Below are 14,960 nucleotides of genomic sequence, written 5' to 3'. Positions count from 1 at the left end.
TGAATGTATTTCTCTGTCTACTTAGCTCTTGACGGTCCAACAGTGGTACTGCACGTGCATCGGCAGAAGAGTGTACAAATTATTAGGGAATCTTCTAACAACAGCAGATGACCTCATTCGTGAGGAAAACCGAACTATAGCTACCAGTAACCAACGAAATTGCAGGAAAGAACTACGGGTTTTCGGAAGCGAGCAACAATCAACTTTTGACTTCCGTTCTACGCAAAGATAGTTCCATTTGATATCTATCGTTAGGTGACATGGTTTTTTTACGCGGATTTTGCAATTAACTCGGTTTTTTACGCGGATTTTCGAATTAACGCGGTTTTCCAAATTAACGCGGTTTTTTTACGAGGTACGTATCCCCCGTGTAAAAAAGTGTTGCTCGCTTCCGGAAGTCCGTAGTTTTTTCCTGCAATATCGTTGATTACTGATGGCTATAGTTCGGTTTTCCTCACGAATGATGTCATCTGCCGTTGCTAGAAGATTCCCTTGTGATTTGTACACTCTACTGCCGATGCACGGGCAATACCACTGTTGGACCGTCAAGAGCTAAGCAGACAGGGAAAGACGTTCACGAATCGCTGCCCGTAAAAACCCCGTCCCGTTGCACCGCCCAGCGAGCTCCCCGTTACCCAACACCTAAAATCCACGTAAGAATCATGATAAGGTGCAGCACTAATTTCCTTCATAAGCTCTAGGCTCCGTTACAAGCACTAATTACCGTAGTATGCTCTGAGGGAGTATAAGAGAGAAATGTGAGCTGAGGGAGAGATGTGATATTGCACCTTTACGCGGGTACCGCGTAAAAAAAACCTCGTAAAAACCCTGCAAAAAAAAACGCGTAAAAAACCTGGATGTATGCTAAAATCAGTCTAAAATCGAATACAGTCGAAAATCCAGAAAGCCCCACATTGATAATAAAATCGCACAAACGAAATGATCGCGCAAAAAAAGGTTTGACAGTAATTCAATCAATGTCAAGAAATCTTTAATCCAAAATTCTTATATCCTAAAATCTAGAATCTTAAATGTTTAAGTCCAGAATCTAAAATGTTCTTCTTCTTCTTCAATGGCACTAACGTTCCTAGAGGAACTTCGACGTCTCAACGTAGTATTACTTGCGTCATTTTTATTAGTACTTAGTTGAGATTTCTATGCCAAATAACACGCCTTGAATGCATTCTGAGTGGCAAGCTCTAGAATACGCGTGATCACAGTGCAAGTCGGAGGAAATTTCTTTGACGAAAAATTCCCCCGACCAGAACGGGAATCGAACCCGAACACCCGGCATGTTAGTTATGACGCTAACCACTCGGCCACGGGAGCACAATGTAATAAATTTGTAAAAGCTAAAATGTAATAAATTTGTAAAATACCCAAGAATCATCGAAACACAATACATCTATAGTCTAAAATTCTAAATCTAAAGCCCAATGAATTGGAAATTCAAAAATCTCCGAGAAACTCCAAAACCTACAATCCAAATGTATAGAAATCTAGAATCTAAAATTCGAAATACTTAACCTCCAAAATCTAAAATTGAAAAAAAAAACAATTCAAACAATCCAAGAAATATCCAAAATTCTGAAATTCTCTAACGAGGGATGCCATACAAATGAAACACAAATTTCTGCACAACTGGAGAACTATTCAAGCAAACGGAACCAAATTTGGTATGTAGAGGTTTGAGGAGGCACGAAACGTTTCTGTGGTGGTTCGACACTCCTCCCCCTCTCTAAAGAGGGGCTCTCATACAAATGAAACACAAACTTTCGCTTAATTTACATCGGATCGCAAAATGTATTGTTAAGCGCAAAACTCGTGTAAGGAATCGTTCGATTTGGGATGGCTATAATTTATCATATTCTCTGTATCAAACATGTATTTCATATAACGGAGAAACATGTCATTTGCAAGTGATTGAAAAATATAGAACGAAAATTGTGTCTGAAAACATTTTGATACTATAATGACGAGTTTTGGTAGAAGTACAACGCGGGCTCGATAATATACAGTTTTTGATTTCTTTTCACTGTATATAATCGAATCCTGTATATAATCGAGTCAACAATATTTTTTTATTTGTTTTTTTTTTGTTGCATGTATTTTTGGGATTTTTGAAAAAAAAGAGAATTTGATTTTTGATTCATCCCCTTAAAGTCAGAAAACACCTTTCTCACATGAAAAAAATAAATTTATCCAGATTCTCTCAGGAGGTGATAGACGATCATATTTGATGGAAAAAACCTCCTACGCGTATGTTCAAATGTCAACAATGACAGAGTTATAGAACTTTTTTTTGGTTCGGACTCTGTTGCCTCAAATTGGCTCTACATTGAAAAGAACGCTACGGATGACGATTCTGATGCTTTCATTTGAAAGATGAGAAAATTTAGTACAGGATATAGTAGTGGAACAACTAAATAAGTGGATTTTGATAACATTTTGGAAGTGAAAAACTTAAGAATTAATCAATTTTGATGTGTTGTTATTATTTTTTTCCTAAAAATTTAAATTAAACTAGATTGTTTCTATCAATTAAATTTGACGCCCAACTTTCTTAATTTGGCTGCAATATCGATATAAACAATTCCTGGTGAAAATTCAAGCAAAATTACGATTTTTACCCCACTGTACATATAATAGCCACTTAAACCTCACCTTAACGTTGAAAGGTTACATTTCTTCTTGAAATAAACCATATTTGAAATTAAAAAAAAAAATAAAAATTTCCAAACTGTATAAAATATAATCAAGTCCAAAATTGTATATAATCGAATCACATATAATCGAGTCCGACCTGTACTAGGAAATTTATGGCGAAAGGAAATTGTAAAGGTCAATTAGAAGATCAATCAACGATCGAATCGGTGCTGCTGTTGGATAGCATTTTTTGGATAAATATTTTGCAGGTACCGTAAACCGGGGGCAAATTGATCACTAATTTCAGAAAATTGTGAATATTTCCGATTTTTTTTGTTAGATTTATACCCAATTATTTTTAAAATCAGTACTGGTGCTAAGCCCACAAAACGTTATCATAAGTTTTGTTCAAAAAAATCCTTAAGCGCTAATTTGGAAAAATTTTAGCGGAAAATTTCAAAATGTAGCTTCGGGGTGTAATTGATCAATCTATGTTTTCAGGATTTTCTAGTATCATATGCATGAAAATGTATAGAAAATCAATTATTTCTTCACCTACGGCCATTTTAATGATAATTCAAGGGTTTGTGAGGTGGCAAAACCCTGATTCAATCCACCTAAAAGTGTCGTCATGCCTTTCCATAACTCGATTTAAACACTGATCTGCATGTCATCCGGAAACCATTCGGGTTATCCTAATGTGGCCAAAAACTCTTGAAATGGTCACCAATGAGCTAGTTTTGACAAACCAAGACGTTCGATATGTCGGGATTCGGGATTCGCGTTTCGCAAGAATTTTCGCATTTTCTATGGAATATTGGCTAACTGCGATTTATACTTCTAGAATCTTCATTAAAGCCGCAATTTTTCAGAAATAAAATTATCAAATCTTTGCGATTTGAGATGGCAATATTCGTCAATTATTTTGCATTTCAATAGAGCTCCGATAACGTTATGAACAATTTTGTTTTCTACTCGCTCTATTAGGGAAATTTTCAGCCTCCTGGGCTGGTTCGCCTCTAGATAGGAACAGGGTTAATTTATGGTATTTTGGAAAATAACTTTAAAATGCATCAGAAAAATTATCAAACATCGGACCGAACAAACGATTCGATTTTCAACAATATCACCCCTCGACATTCAAGATCAATGTATTTGTATTTAGGTTGAGGGGTAGCCTGACAAAGAAAATTTAAACATTGGCGCCTATCCAACAGCAGCACCGATTCGTCTCAACACTGGTATGGTCTAACTTTGTTCTGTTCACGACCAGCAGCAACATAAATTCCGCTCGCTCGAACGTACGACAGTTTTCCCAGTGGAAAAATAAGCTGGTACGATTCAAATCTTAATCATTCAACTTCGTTTTTCCATTTACATAATCCAAAATCATATTTGAAAAAGGATAATTCAATGTCGAAAATTGCTCTCAAAGCACAGTAAACTAAGGCAACTGAGCGCTGCGGGTGGCAAAACAAGAAGTCATGTCAGCAGTCAGTTGACTGTTCCGATTCGTAAGTCTTCATCGCGTCACGATCCCGGAGCAGCTAGCTAAAGTTAGTTCGCGCATTCAACCTTAAAACGTCGGTGCTAATTGAGTCTGAAAGCGGAGCCGCCGCTGATGCAACTCTTCGCGAACTTGAACACCGATATATACGCGGTTAAGTGTTTCTCATAATTACGTAAATGGAAGTGAATCATTTATCAATATCTATCGAAAGAAGATGAAACCCCTTGAGCACTCACCCATTGTAAAGTTAATCATGCGGAAGCAGGCAAAAACGGCTGCAGTCGCATCGTATGTTGTCACTCTTCTCGAGCTCGCTAATCCGTGGTTGACCAACGAGCTTTAAAAACCCACACAAAGTGCCGGAGAAATCGTGGTCTCGTGACTGTGCACTTATTACAAGAACGATAACGAGTATCGCGTATGACCACGCCGCCGCGTCCAGCGATAAATTGCCGCTCGACGACGATAAGCCCCTATTGAATTTCTCCGTCCGTAATTAGTTGCCACTGCACGATCACCAGCTGTTTGGTCGCTGATGTACATTCTTTTCTCTGTTTATAATTGTTATAACTTTTGAATGCTTTGCTCAAAAAAAGCTAATCTTATTGAGGTTTGGCAGCCGCCTAAAAAGCGTGAGCAGCCTTCGGCTGCTTAACAAGGCGCCAAAGAAAATGGACATTGTAAAAAGGCGCGACGGTCAGTTGACACCCAACAACAACCAGCGATTATTGGGAAGCTCACGACTCTAGCCTCGATAAAGTGTACGACGCGAACGGCTTTAGTGGCATGTGTTCGTTTTGCCGTGTCTTCACAGCTGCCGTGGATTACAGACGATGATGATGTTCGCGAGGAGGTGGAAGGACGATCCGTTGATGAATGCGTTCCACTTTTTGGGTCGAACATGTAAATTCGACTTTACAGCAAAGTGCGGTGGCGTAAAGAAAGCCCAACGGAACTGCCGTGCGTTTGGAAGACCCAGAAGATGATGACGAGGTGCGCATTGAGTGTGCGTGTGATCGCAAACAACACAACACGTTGCGAACCATTTACGGCTGCAGCACTGAATCTAAGAAAAATGTCTTTCTCTCGGTCAGAAATAAATCACACTCGGCTCCTTCACTCCATCGGGCAACTGAAGGCTCCCCTTAAACTGGGTGTTAGTGTTACCCAAAAGGGCAATTTGAGAACGACAACAGGCCACGAATAAATCAATTGTGTCGTTACCTTTGAAAAATAATACAATTTACATGTGCGCATTACACACTGCATCTGTACCGATTTCATTTTTGTCTCTTGTGTTCAAGTTTGACCAGAAAACCACACCGACCACGTGTGGTTAATCCTTCTGGGGCTAGATGAGAATCCGCTCGAACAACTTTTTTTCACACAGAACATGCTCATGTTCGAGCGTAATATTATGTGCAAGCATTAGAATTGGGGGATATGACATGCTGACAACGGCGAGTCAGCAATCGAGATCATGTTTGTAAGCAATTATCCGGTTGCTGACACAGGCAGTCAGATGTTGGCTAGTTTTATGGGAACCAAATGGACTGTGAGTGGTTAATGAATGCATAACCCCGACAAAAGGTGGCAGATAACTCACGAAACCAGGACAACATTGACGAAATGATACATTAACATCGCTATAATTGTAGTTTTTTACGATCACAGAATCATTTCAAAACTAATTGGTTCAAACCTCATTATCCGTTCCTAGCCAAACGTACAAACCACTTTGGGTCACTTCTCATATATCGGATCGAAACACGTTTTTTTCCATGTTTAACTGACAAAAATTCATAAGATAATAATAATTTCGTGATAAAAAGTAATTTTTTGTTTTTTAAGTTCATTCAGTTGTGAGCAGGGCTGCCGACTACAATTTTCAAAAATCAGGAATAAATCAGTATAGCTCATATTGGGTTGTCCGAAAAGTTCGTACCGATTTTTGGGAATAAGGGCTTGATTTTTATAGGCATACTTACATATGTTCAATTTAATTGTGAATTGCACAATTTTATTATTTTTTTTCTAAAATTTCTTGCAATCTTCTGCCATTTTTTTTCAGGCAGTTTAAAAATTGTATCCTCCCAGAACATGTTTGCTCTCGTATTTTTTGGTTGGTTATACAGTTGAAGTTTTTGTCATCGATTTTTTTTTTTGCAAAATCACCCAATGAGTAAAGCATATCAGAACTTAATCTTGTTATTATTTCTTGAATTCGTAACATACTCTGGTTTCATAAAATTATGTTTTGAGAAACCTTAAAACATTTGTGTGTATTGGAAATAACTCAAGAATTTCACTCTGAAAAGCTTATTCAGTCGATTCACAACGATCATACACATTCAGTCATTACATGCGAAACCGATATAGTGGTTCTCAGATTTTCGTGAAAAGCGGTAGTTTAGTTCCTTTTCGTAAAATGTTAGACACGTATTTCTTCCATTTTTTTTTCGTTAGGGTGAACATCTCCAAATTTCTGATACATTATGTAAAAAAAACTCAGTTTTCTGAAAAAAATATAAATAAATATAGCGCCCTCTAGTCCTCTAGTCCATGAAAACAACTAAAAACAAATACAATCAAAAATTTCGAAAACAAAATTCAGAATTTTTGCAAGTTTAATATTAGTTATTCTTAATTATTTACTAAAACAGATTAGCTAATTGGCTTTTCTTTGATATGTTGATCATCTGAATCTGTTTATAAGTTCAAAAATTATGAATTTTTGAAAAAAGACATTTTTGGAAAAAAATTAAAGATTTTTCGGACCCTAAAATCGAGATGGTTTAGCATGGAATGGTTGCATTGATAAAAAGCCAGGTGAAGTTTTGTATCAAGAGAATTTTTAATGTAATGTAAGCATTATATATCTTTCAAGTAAGAACGTTTTGAAAGTGATCCCAATACATTTTTACGGATAATTTTCATTATGAAAAAGTAAAAAGTACAAAAAACAGGAGAAATCAGGATCATTTCAAAAAAATCAGGCAAAATTGAGTTTGGAAAATGGAAGTGAGGGAATGTTCGAACATTTTACAGTTTTTCTTTGATAATATTGAAAAAGCAAGCCGAATGACTGAAATTGTGTACTGTGTTTGTGGCCTCGATACTGACTTTTGGTTTGAGATCGATTGCGTTCAAATATTTTATATGTTAGACAAATACCTGTCGTTGAAAATGTCAATAAATGTCCAAAAACGGATGGTAACTGGGGATGAGAATTGATTCACGTACAAAAATATTGCATGAAAACGATCGTGGTCGAAGCACGATGAAGCAAATGGAACGGAGAGATGATGGAAACGTTTCTCTCTCTCTACCTCTTAATCTCTCTCTTACTCTCTTTCTCTCTCTTACTCTCTTTCTCTTTCTTACTCTCTCTCTCGCTCTTAATCTCTCTTTCTGTCTCTCTCTCTCTTACTCTCTCTCTTACTCTCTCTCTTACTCTCTCTCTCGTACTCTCTCTCTTACTCTCTCTCTTTTACTCTCTCTCTCTCTTACTCTCTCTCTCTTTTACTCTCTCTCTCTCTTACTCTCTCTCTCTCTTTTACTCTCTCTCTCTTACTCTCTTTCTCTCTTACTCTCTCTCTCTCTCTTACTCTCTTTCTCTCTTACTCTTTCTCTCTCGCTTACTCTCTCTCTCTTTCTTACTCTTTCTCTCTCTCTTACTCTCTCTCTCTCTTTCTTACTCTCTCTCTCTCTCTCTCTTTTTTTTTTTTATAGAGGTGAGGAACGCTCTTCCAGCCTTATCTGGGAAGGGATAACCCAGACGTCGAGTGGGGATCGCACCCACAAAAACCAAGCCCTCTACTCGTAGCCTCATTCCCCCCGGGACCACATCTAGGCGACTACTTCAGGGGGCGGCTGTGCTCATGCACTTCACGAGTTTTCAACGCAAGCTAGCGTTGATCCTTCCCTTTTTCTCTATATTCTTATTCACCATTCGTTGCTCTCCACTGCGCTTATGACCATTTTGCAGGCATCCATTTACCCGTCGAGACGTGCACCGATTAGGAAGCGCCCTCCAACTTAACGCGCGCCCCGTCACAGTCACCCTCGCAGGATTTCTCTTCCCAACGGAGCGCCGATTAGGTAGTGCCCTCCAACATAACGCGCACTCCGTCACAGCAACTCTCGTGAGGCACACACCGATTTGGTGACGCCTTCCTAGGCGCTCGCTTCGTCGAAGTCCTCGCAGTATTCTTCTTTACAATCCACCATGAGGCATTGCCAGCAATTTGTCAATCCTTCTTGCCAGATTCCGCTTACCCGTCGAGACGTGTACCGATTAGGAATTGCCCTCCAACTTGACGTGCAACCCGTCACAGCCACCCTCGCGGGATTTCTCACCTGTCGAGACGTGAACCGATTAGGAAGCGCCCTCCAACGTAACGCGCGCCCCGTCACAGTCACCCTCGCAGGATTTCTCTTCCCAGCGGAGCGCCGATTAGGTAGTGCCCTCCAACATAACGCGCACTCCGTCACGGCCGCTCTCGTGGGGTACTCCGGTGCTTCAGATCTCACTGTGGATCATCTTTTATAGTCAGGCGTTATCCGCACGCTGGTCGGCCCTCCACTTCCGCTGTAGCTCGGACATGATGTGGACGATTGCACTGTTCACTGCGTTCCAGGTGCCCTCGTCACGACATATTTCCTCTACGATGTTCCCAGCGTGAAGGGTAGGCAGCCCCTCTCGCCTTGTGGTGAATCTTGTACATACAAATACGACGTGTTCCGGTGTTTCCTCCACATCTCCACACTCCGGACAAAGAGGCGATCTTGCATGTCCAAACCGGTGCAGATACTGCCTGAAGCAGCCATGCCCAGACAGAAACTGCGTTAGGTGAAAATTCACCTCTCCATATTTCCTGTTTACCCAGCCCATTAGTGTCGGTATGAGCCTGTGCGTCCATCTGCAGTTTTGAGCCGCACTCCACTCTTGCTGCCACCTAGCCATCGACTTTGCCCTCATTAGCTTCCGGATTCCTCTGGTTCCCCTCCTCATATAGCACTCGCTGTCTTCCGCCAAGATGATGTTGATAGGGACCAACCTGGCTATGACGCAGACCGCTTCTGTTGATATGGTTCTGTACGCATTCGCGACTCGCATCGCCATGAGCCGGTACGTACTATTCAGCCTCCTCCTGTTCCGCTGAGTTTCTAACGCCGCGATCCAGGCTGGACCCCCGTATCGTAATGTCGATGAGGAGACACTAGCCAAAAGGTGCCTCTTGCTGCTGCTTGGGCCAAAGTTGTTGGGCATGATTCGTGTCAGTGCATTGATTGTCTTCGTTGCTTTTTTACAAGCGTAGTCGACGTGACTGTTGAAGTTCAGTCGATCATCGATCTGCACCCCCAGGTATTTCAAATCTCGCTTCGAAGTTATCAAGTGCTCTCCGATGGTGATTTCTGCACGTTGCACCGCCCTGCGGTTGCTGACAATCAACATTTTCGTCTTGTGGTGGGCTATCTGCAGTTTCACACATTGCATCCACCTTCCGATCATGTCTATCGATTCGGTCGCGAGCATTTCGACCCGTTCCAAGGATTCTCCGGTCACGAGAATAACAATGTCATCCGCGAAGCCAATGATCTCCACACCTCTGGGCAGATTCAGTTTTAGTACGCCATCGTACATGCTGTTCCAGAGCGATGGACCCATGATAGAGCCCTGCGGAACTCCAGCCGTAGTTTTAATCTGCGCCTGGCCCGTGTTTGTCTCGTACACCAGCACACGGTTCTCGAAGTAGCTTCTCAGTGTTCTACACAGGTATTCAGGGACTCTCATCGTGTGGAGCGCAGTCGCGATGGCCTCCCAGCTCGCACTATTGAACGCGTTCTTAACGTCGATCGTTATCACTGCGCAGTATCGATTTCCTCTGAGCTTCTGTTTGGATGCTCTGTTTGCTCTTTCGACCACTATGCGAATGGCATCTACACTCTCTCTCTCAAAACAGGAGAAAACAGGAGAAATGATCCTGAGATCATTTCAGAAAAATCAGTCAAAATTGAGTTTGAAAAATGGAAGTGAGGGAATGTTCGAACATTTTACAGTTTTTCTTTGATAATATTGAAAAAGCAAGCCGAATGACTGAAATTGTGTACTGTGTTTGTGGCCTCGATACTGACTTTTGGTTTGAGATCGATTGCGTTCAAATATTTTATATGTTAGACAAATACCTGTCGTTGAAAATGTCAATAAATGTCCAAAAACGGATGGTAACTGGGGATGAGAATTGATTCACGTACAAAAATATTGCGTGAAAACGATTGTGGTCGAAGCACGATGAAGCAAATGGAACGGAGAGATGATGAAAACGTTTCTCTCTCTCTACCTCTTAATCTCTCTCTTACTCTCTTTCTCTTTCTTACTCTCTCTCTCTCTCTCTTAATCTCTCTTTCTGTCTCTCTCTCTTTCTCTCTCTTACTATCTCTCTCGTACTCTCTCTCTCTTTTACTCTCTCTTACTCTCTCTCTCTCTCTTACTCTATTTCTCTCTTACTCTCTCTCTCTCTCGCTCTTACTCTCTCTCTCTCTCTTACTCTCTTTCTCTCTTACTCTTTCTCTCTCTCTTACTCTCTCTCTCTCTTACTCTCTTACTCTCTCTCTCTCTCGCTCTTACTCTCTCTCGCTCTTACTCTCTCTCTCTCTTACTCTCTCTCTCTTACTCTCTCTCTCTCGCTCTTACTCTCTCTCTCGCTCTTACTCTCTCTCTCTCTCTTTCTCTCTCTCTCGCTCTTACTCTCTCTCTCTCTCTTTCTCTCTCTCTACCTCTTTATACCTCTTTATCTCTCTCTTACTCTCTCTCTACCGCTTTATACCTCTTTATGTCTCTTTTACTCTCTCTTACTCTCTCTTACTCTTTCTCTCTCATTTTGTTTTAATTTTTGAAGCTTGTCATTCAAGAATATGTTCCTATCCAGAAACTTTTGATAAACTATTGCTGACAAGTATTTTACGTTGGAGTATCGCGTGTACATACCCTCATGACGTATAAATCTATTGAAAGGGTGGCAACTGAAGGTGGTTTTGACGTTTGAGACCATAAAGAATGATGAAGTTGACAGCACCTCTCAACGGTTGTAAACTCCCGGTAAATTGTCGCGTTTTGATCTCTCTGACTACGACATGTGAGAAGAATTGTGACTGCATCTGAGACATTTTTATATCCAAGCCTATTCATCTTACGAACTTTTCCTTTTTTTTTAATGTTTCAACTATTTCAACATCGGGCGGCGGATAGTATCCAAGGGAAAGGTAAATATGTGAACTATTGAAAACAAAAGTGGGCGACGAACTTGTTAACTAGAAGGCTTCTTTGCAACTTTAGATCTTAGTTACAATTCGGACTGCAGATTCGAAATTCTAGAAACCAGGACAGATTGCAGGTTTTTCAGTTTTCTTCAAAATTCCAAATATCGCATTCAAGAATTTGGAAGAGGATCCAAATTTAGGATACGTGGTTTACATAAAAGAATGCAGATTTATATTTCTGGTTGAAATTTTATTTTTCCAAATTCCAAGTTGCAAATTCCAAATGTCATATTTTGATACTATATTCGCCTTCCAAATTTGAGACTCAGATTAAAGATTCAGATGCAATCTCCAAATTCCGAATTGTGAAGTTCTAGATTCTAGATTCCCGACTTCCCAAATTCAGGTTGCAGATTCGAATACAAATACAAATTTCAAATCAAAGAATATAGACTCAAATCTTTCATTAGATTCAGTTTACCGATCCTAATTTTGGATTAAAATCCAAATTCTACGTTCAGGATATCAGAATCTAAATAAAATTCAAAATTCTAAGATCATTTCGTATTCCAATTATCCGATGTTTTTTGTTTCCGGTGTCATATTTTGATTCCAGATACTAAATTTTCGATTTCAACAAGACCATGTAATCGTAAGCGTTAACTTATAGCTCTCTTATGCTATTCTCATGATATAGATATGCTATTTAGCATATCTGATGCCAAATAGCAGTATGTCGGCATTTTTATGTCTGTAACTCTACTATCTCATCAGGAATCTTTTTTTGGAAAGTATCTCTTTAAAAAAAAAAAAATTATCATATCCAACCTTATTCTAGCATGCGTGCATGCATGGTACCAACATAACACGACAGACAGCAAGCCCCGGGCATTAATAATTCGCATCGCGTGACTTTGCAAATCGCGAGATAATAGACAATGAAATATATTAATTTGATAAATTGAATCGACACGGTCTCTCACCTCTCTCCCCCGTGGAGGATGTCACCAACGATTAAATATCACTCATTCAATCGCATTCTAGCGCGCCTCATAATCCGGAACCGTTGTTTCAAAGCCGGTACGTATTTCGCCTGTTTGGCGTATAACATGCGTAATTTAAATAATTATCCTGTTGAATGCAACAAATTGCGGAATTAATCATGAAACCAGCAAAATTTTGATAGACTTAATGTTGTATAGTTTAACAGGGGGTGGGTGTACTGGCAAATGATATTGAGGAAAGGAGTTGAAAAGCGTTTTCAGATGAATTATGCGAACTGAGAGCTACGGTATGAAACATTGGCACTTTTCCGCTTTTATTGCTACTATGAATGCGATTCATGTCGAGAGATTTGAGAATCGACCATCATCATTCAACAGTTTCAAACAGCTTCACACTTCTGGGATCAATTGCAATCAACCGCGCATCAATTGACCGTTTTCGAGTGGAGAGTCAATATTCTGTAGTTCCACGAAAATGCTATAATGATCTGCGAAAGTAGCGCGAACAGTTACTTTTCAAGAGCGCAAGCAAAAGTGTAAAAGTTGTTGGAAGTAAAGGATGCAGCACTGGGGGTATTATCACATCGATGGGAGTTCCCTCCCACAATAGGAAAATAGCAATAACGACGGTGGAAAATATCTGTTGGGCTGTATCGATAAATCTCTGACAATGATCGGGGGAAAAAAAAGTTTGATTCTACTTACATTCTCGTGCTTGAAGTAGCAGAGCATTTTCAGTTCGCGGAAAACCCGTTTCGATGACACCGGCGACTGGAACACGTTTGGCAGTTTCTTCAGTGCGACTCTCCGTCCATCCCGAGGATCTGTGACGGCCCTGTGGACAAAGAAAAAAAAGATGCAAATAAATAATGTGAGTTCTCGTTAAAATTTATACTATTATTTCTTAAGAATTTATCAAATTAGATTCAGAAATCTTGGGGAGCATTTCCATGATTTGGCAAATTAATGGAAATGTGATAATGTCAATGTTTCAGCGAACTTTCTCCATTCCATGAACATAGATAAGAAGTTTGTTCCGAAGGAACAAGTACCTTTCGACGGTACGATGATACAATTCTCCGAAACTTGGTTCATCATAGCTGACTGAATTTGAAAATTCGACCTTTTGGGCATAATTCATTTTTTTTCAAGATTGGACTAAACTTCAATGCGATGGTTTGATTTTTATGCGATTTTGATGATTACAATGTGGATTGCAGCTGAAAATCCCTAATGCTATTTTTTAGAGAATTTAAACTGAGAACTAGAATTTAATTTTAATCTTCAGATCCTGTATATTCTTAAATTCTACACTCTGGATTCCTGAATATATTCTTTTTTTTTTATTTAAGATTCTGATTCTACGATTCTAGATCCAAAATCAGATGCCAAACACGAATTTCAGATTTCAAATAGCTCAGATTTAATTTTCTGATCCCAGATACCAGTTGCGTTGTTTTCATATTCTAATACTAGACAACGAAAACCAAATTCCAAATCGATAGATTCGATATTTGATTCCAGTTACGATTCCTTATTCAGATTCCAGAGCTTTTATCTCAGATTTAGATTCCAGTTACAAATATAAACTTGCAGATGCAGATTTTAGATGTCAGATTCCGTAATTTACTTATTAGGTTCTCAGATTCTTTTGATAACACTTTCTTTTCTTCGTGGAGATAAATTTTGCAAAATTGGTTTCTTTTCACTAACATCAATTAAATGACTTCTCTATTATTTGATTTATTTTTCACATATTTTTACTCTTTATTGATTGGATATTTGTTAATTGGATATTTTTTGTATGTACAGTATGTAAATTACGGATTTCTGATACGTACACATCAGTTCTATTGTCAGAATGAATGATTTATCGCTGCAACTATGTGCATTGGTTAGAGGCGTGTTTGATGTTTTGATGCTTGACGATGCACGGAAGAAGCCTTCGTTAAATACTAAGTGCAATGCGTGCATTGATATAAAAAAAACAAATTGCGACATATGACCAATTAGTGTATTGTTCTCGCAAAGGCAAGAAACAATCGTTGCTTCTCGAAATTATTCTACCAAACCACGCAAGCCATTAAACCTTTTCAGGGTCCTCGGAACTTTTTACTAAAGAGTTATTAATGAAATTTCGACGTATTCGCAAATAATATCCGAAATGATAGACCAACAAATTTCAAAAAAAAAATGCCTAGTCCTATGTGGTCGTGTCTCGGATACAACCCGTCGATTTTTTTTCCGTTCATAAAGGCTTTAAACTGCAAAGTTTATTCGCCTTTATTCTTGAAAAAATCAATGGTGGGTCCTAGGATTGAACCAACGATCTCTCGCTTGTTAAACGGGCGATAAACGGAACCATTTAGACTACGGAGACCCCCAAATCAGAATTGTGGAATATGAAACCTACAATGTGAACCTACAAGTTGATTTAGTTCTGGAATCTTAGTGCAATATTCGAAATCACAAATTCGTATCTAAAATGTGATGTTTTGAAATTTGGAATTTAAATATGAAATCGGAAATCCGAATCT

The 14,960-nt window shown here is 39.3% G+C and overlaps 1 protein-coding gene across 5 annotated transcripts in view; it reads right to left on the bottom strand.

The window, feature by feature from the left end:
• LOC129771026 (serine/threonine-protein kinase NLK) overlaps positions 1-14,960 on the bottom strand; it is a 303,571-nt gene that overhangs the window by 88,709 nt on the left and 199,902 nt on the right. For all 5 annotated transcript variants that reach the window (XR_008742259.1, XM_055774268.1, XM_055774271.1 and 2 more), the window contains one exon: positions 13,129-13,258. Coding sequence is in view for 4 of the 5 variants with exons in the window: in XM_055774268.1 (XP_055630243.1) it covers positions 13,129-13,258 (130 nt within the window). In the remaining variant the exon portion in view is untranslated. The remainder of the gene's footprint in view (positions 1-13,128; positions 13,259-14,960) is intronic.

The sequence above is a fragment of the Toxorhynchites rutilus genome, chromosome 2 (genome assembly GCF_029784135.1).
Source record: "Toxorhynchites rutilus septentrionalis strain SRP chromosome 2, ASM2978413v1, whole genome shotgun sequence".
Classification (NCBI taxonomy): domain Eukaryota; kingdom Metazoa; phylum Arthropoda; class Insecta; order Diptera; family Culicidae; genus Toxorhynchites; species Toxorhynchites rutilus.
The sequence above is the reverse complement of the archived record's forward strand: the minus strand, read 5'-3'. Positions and strand labels throughout refer to the sequence as shown.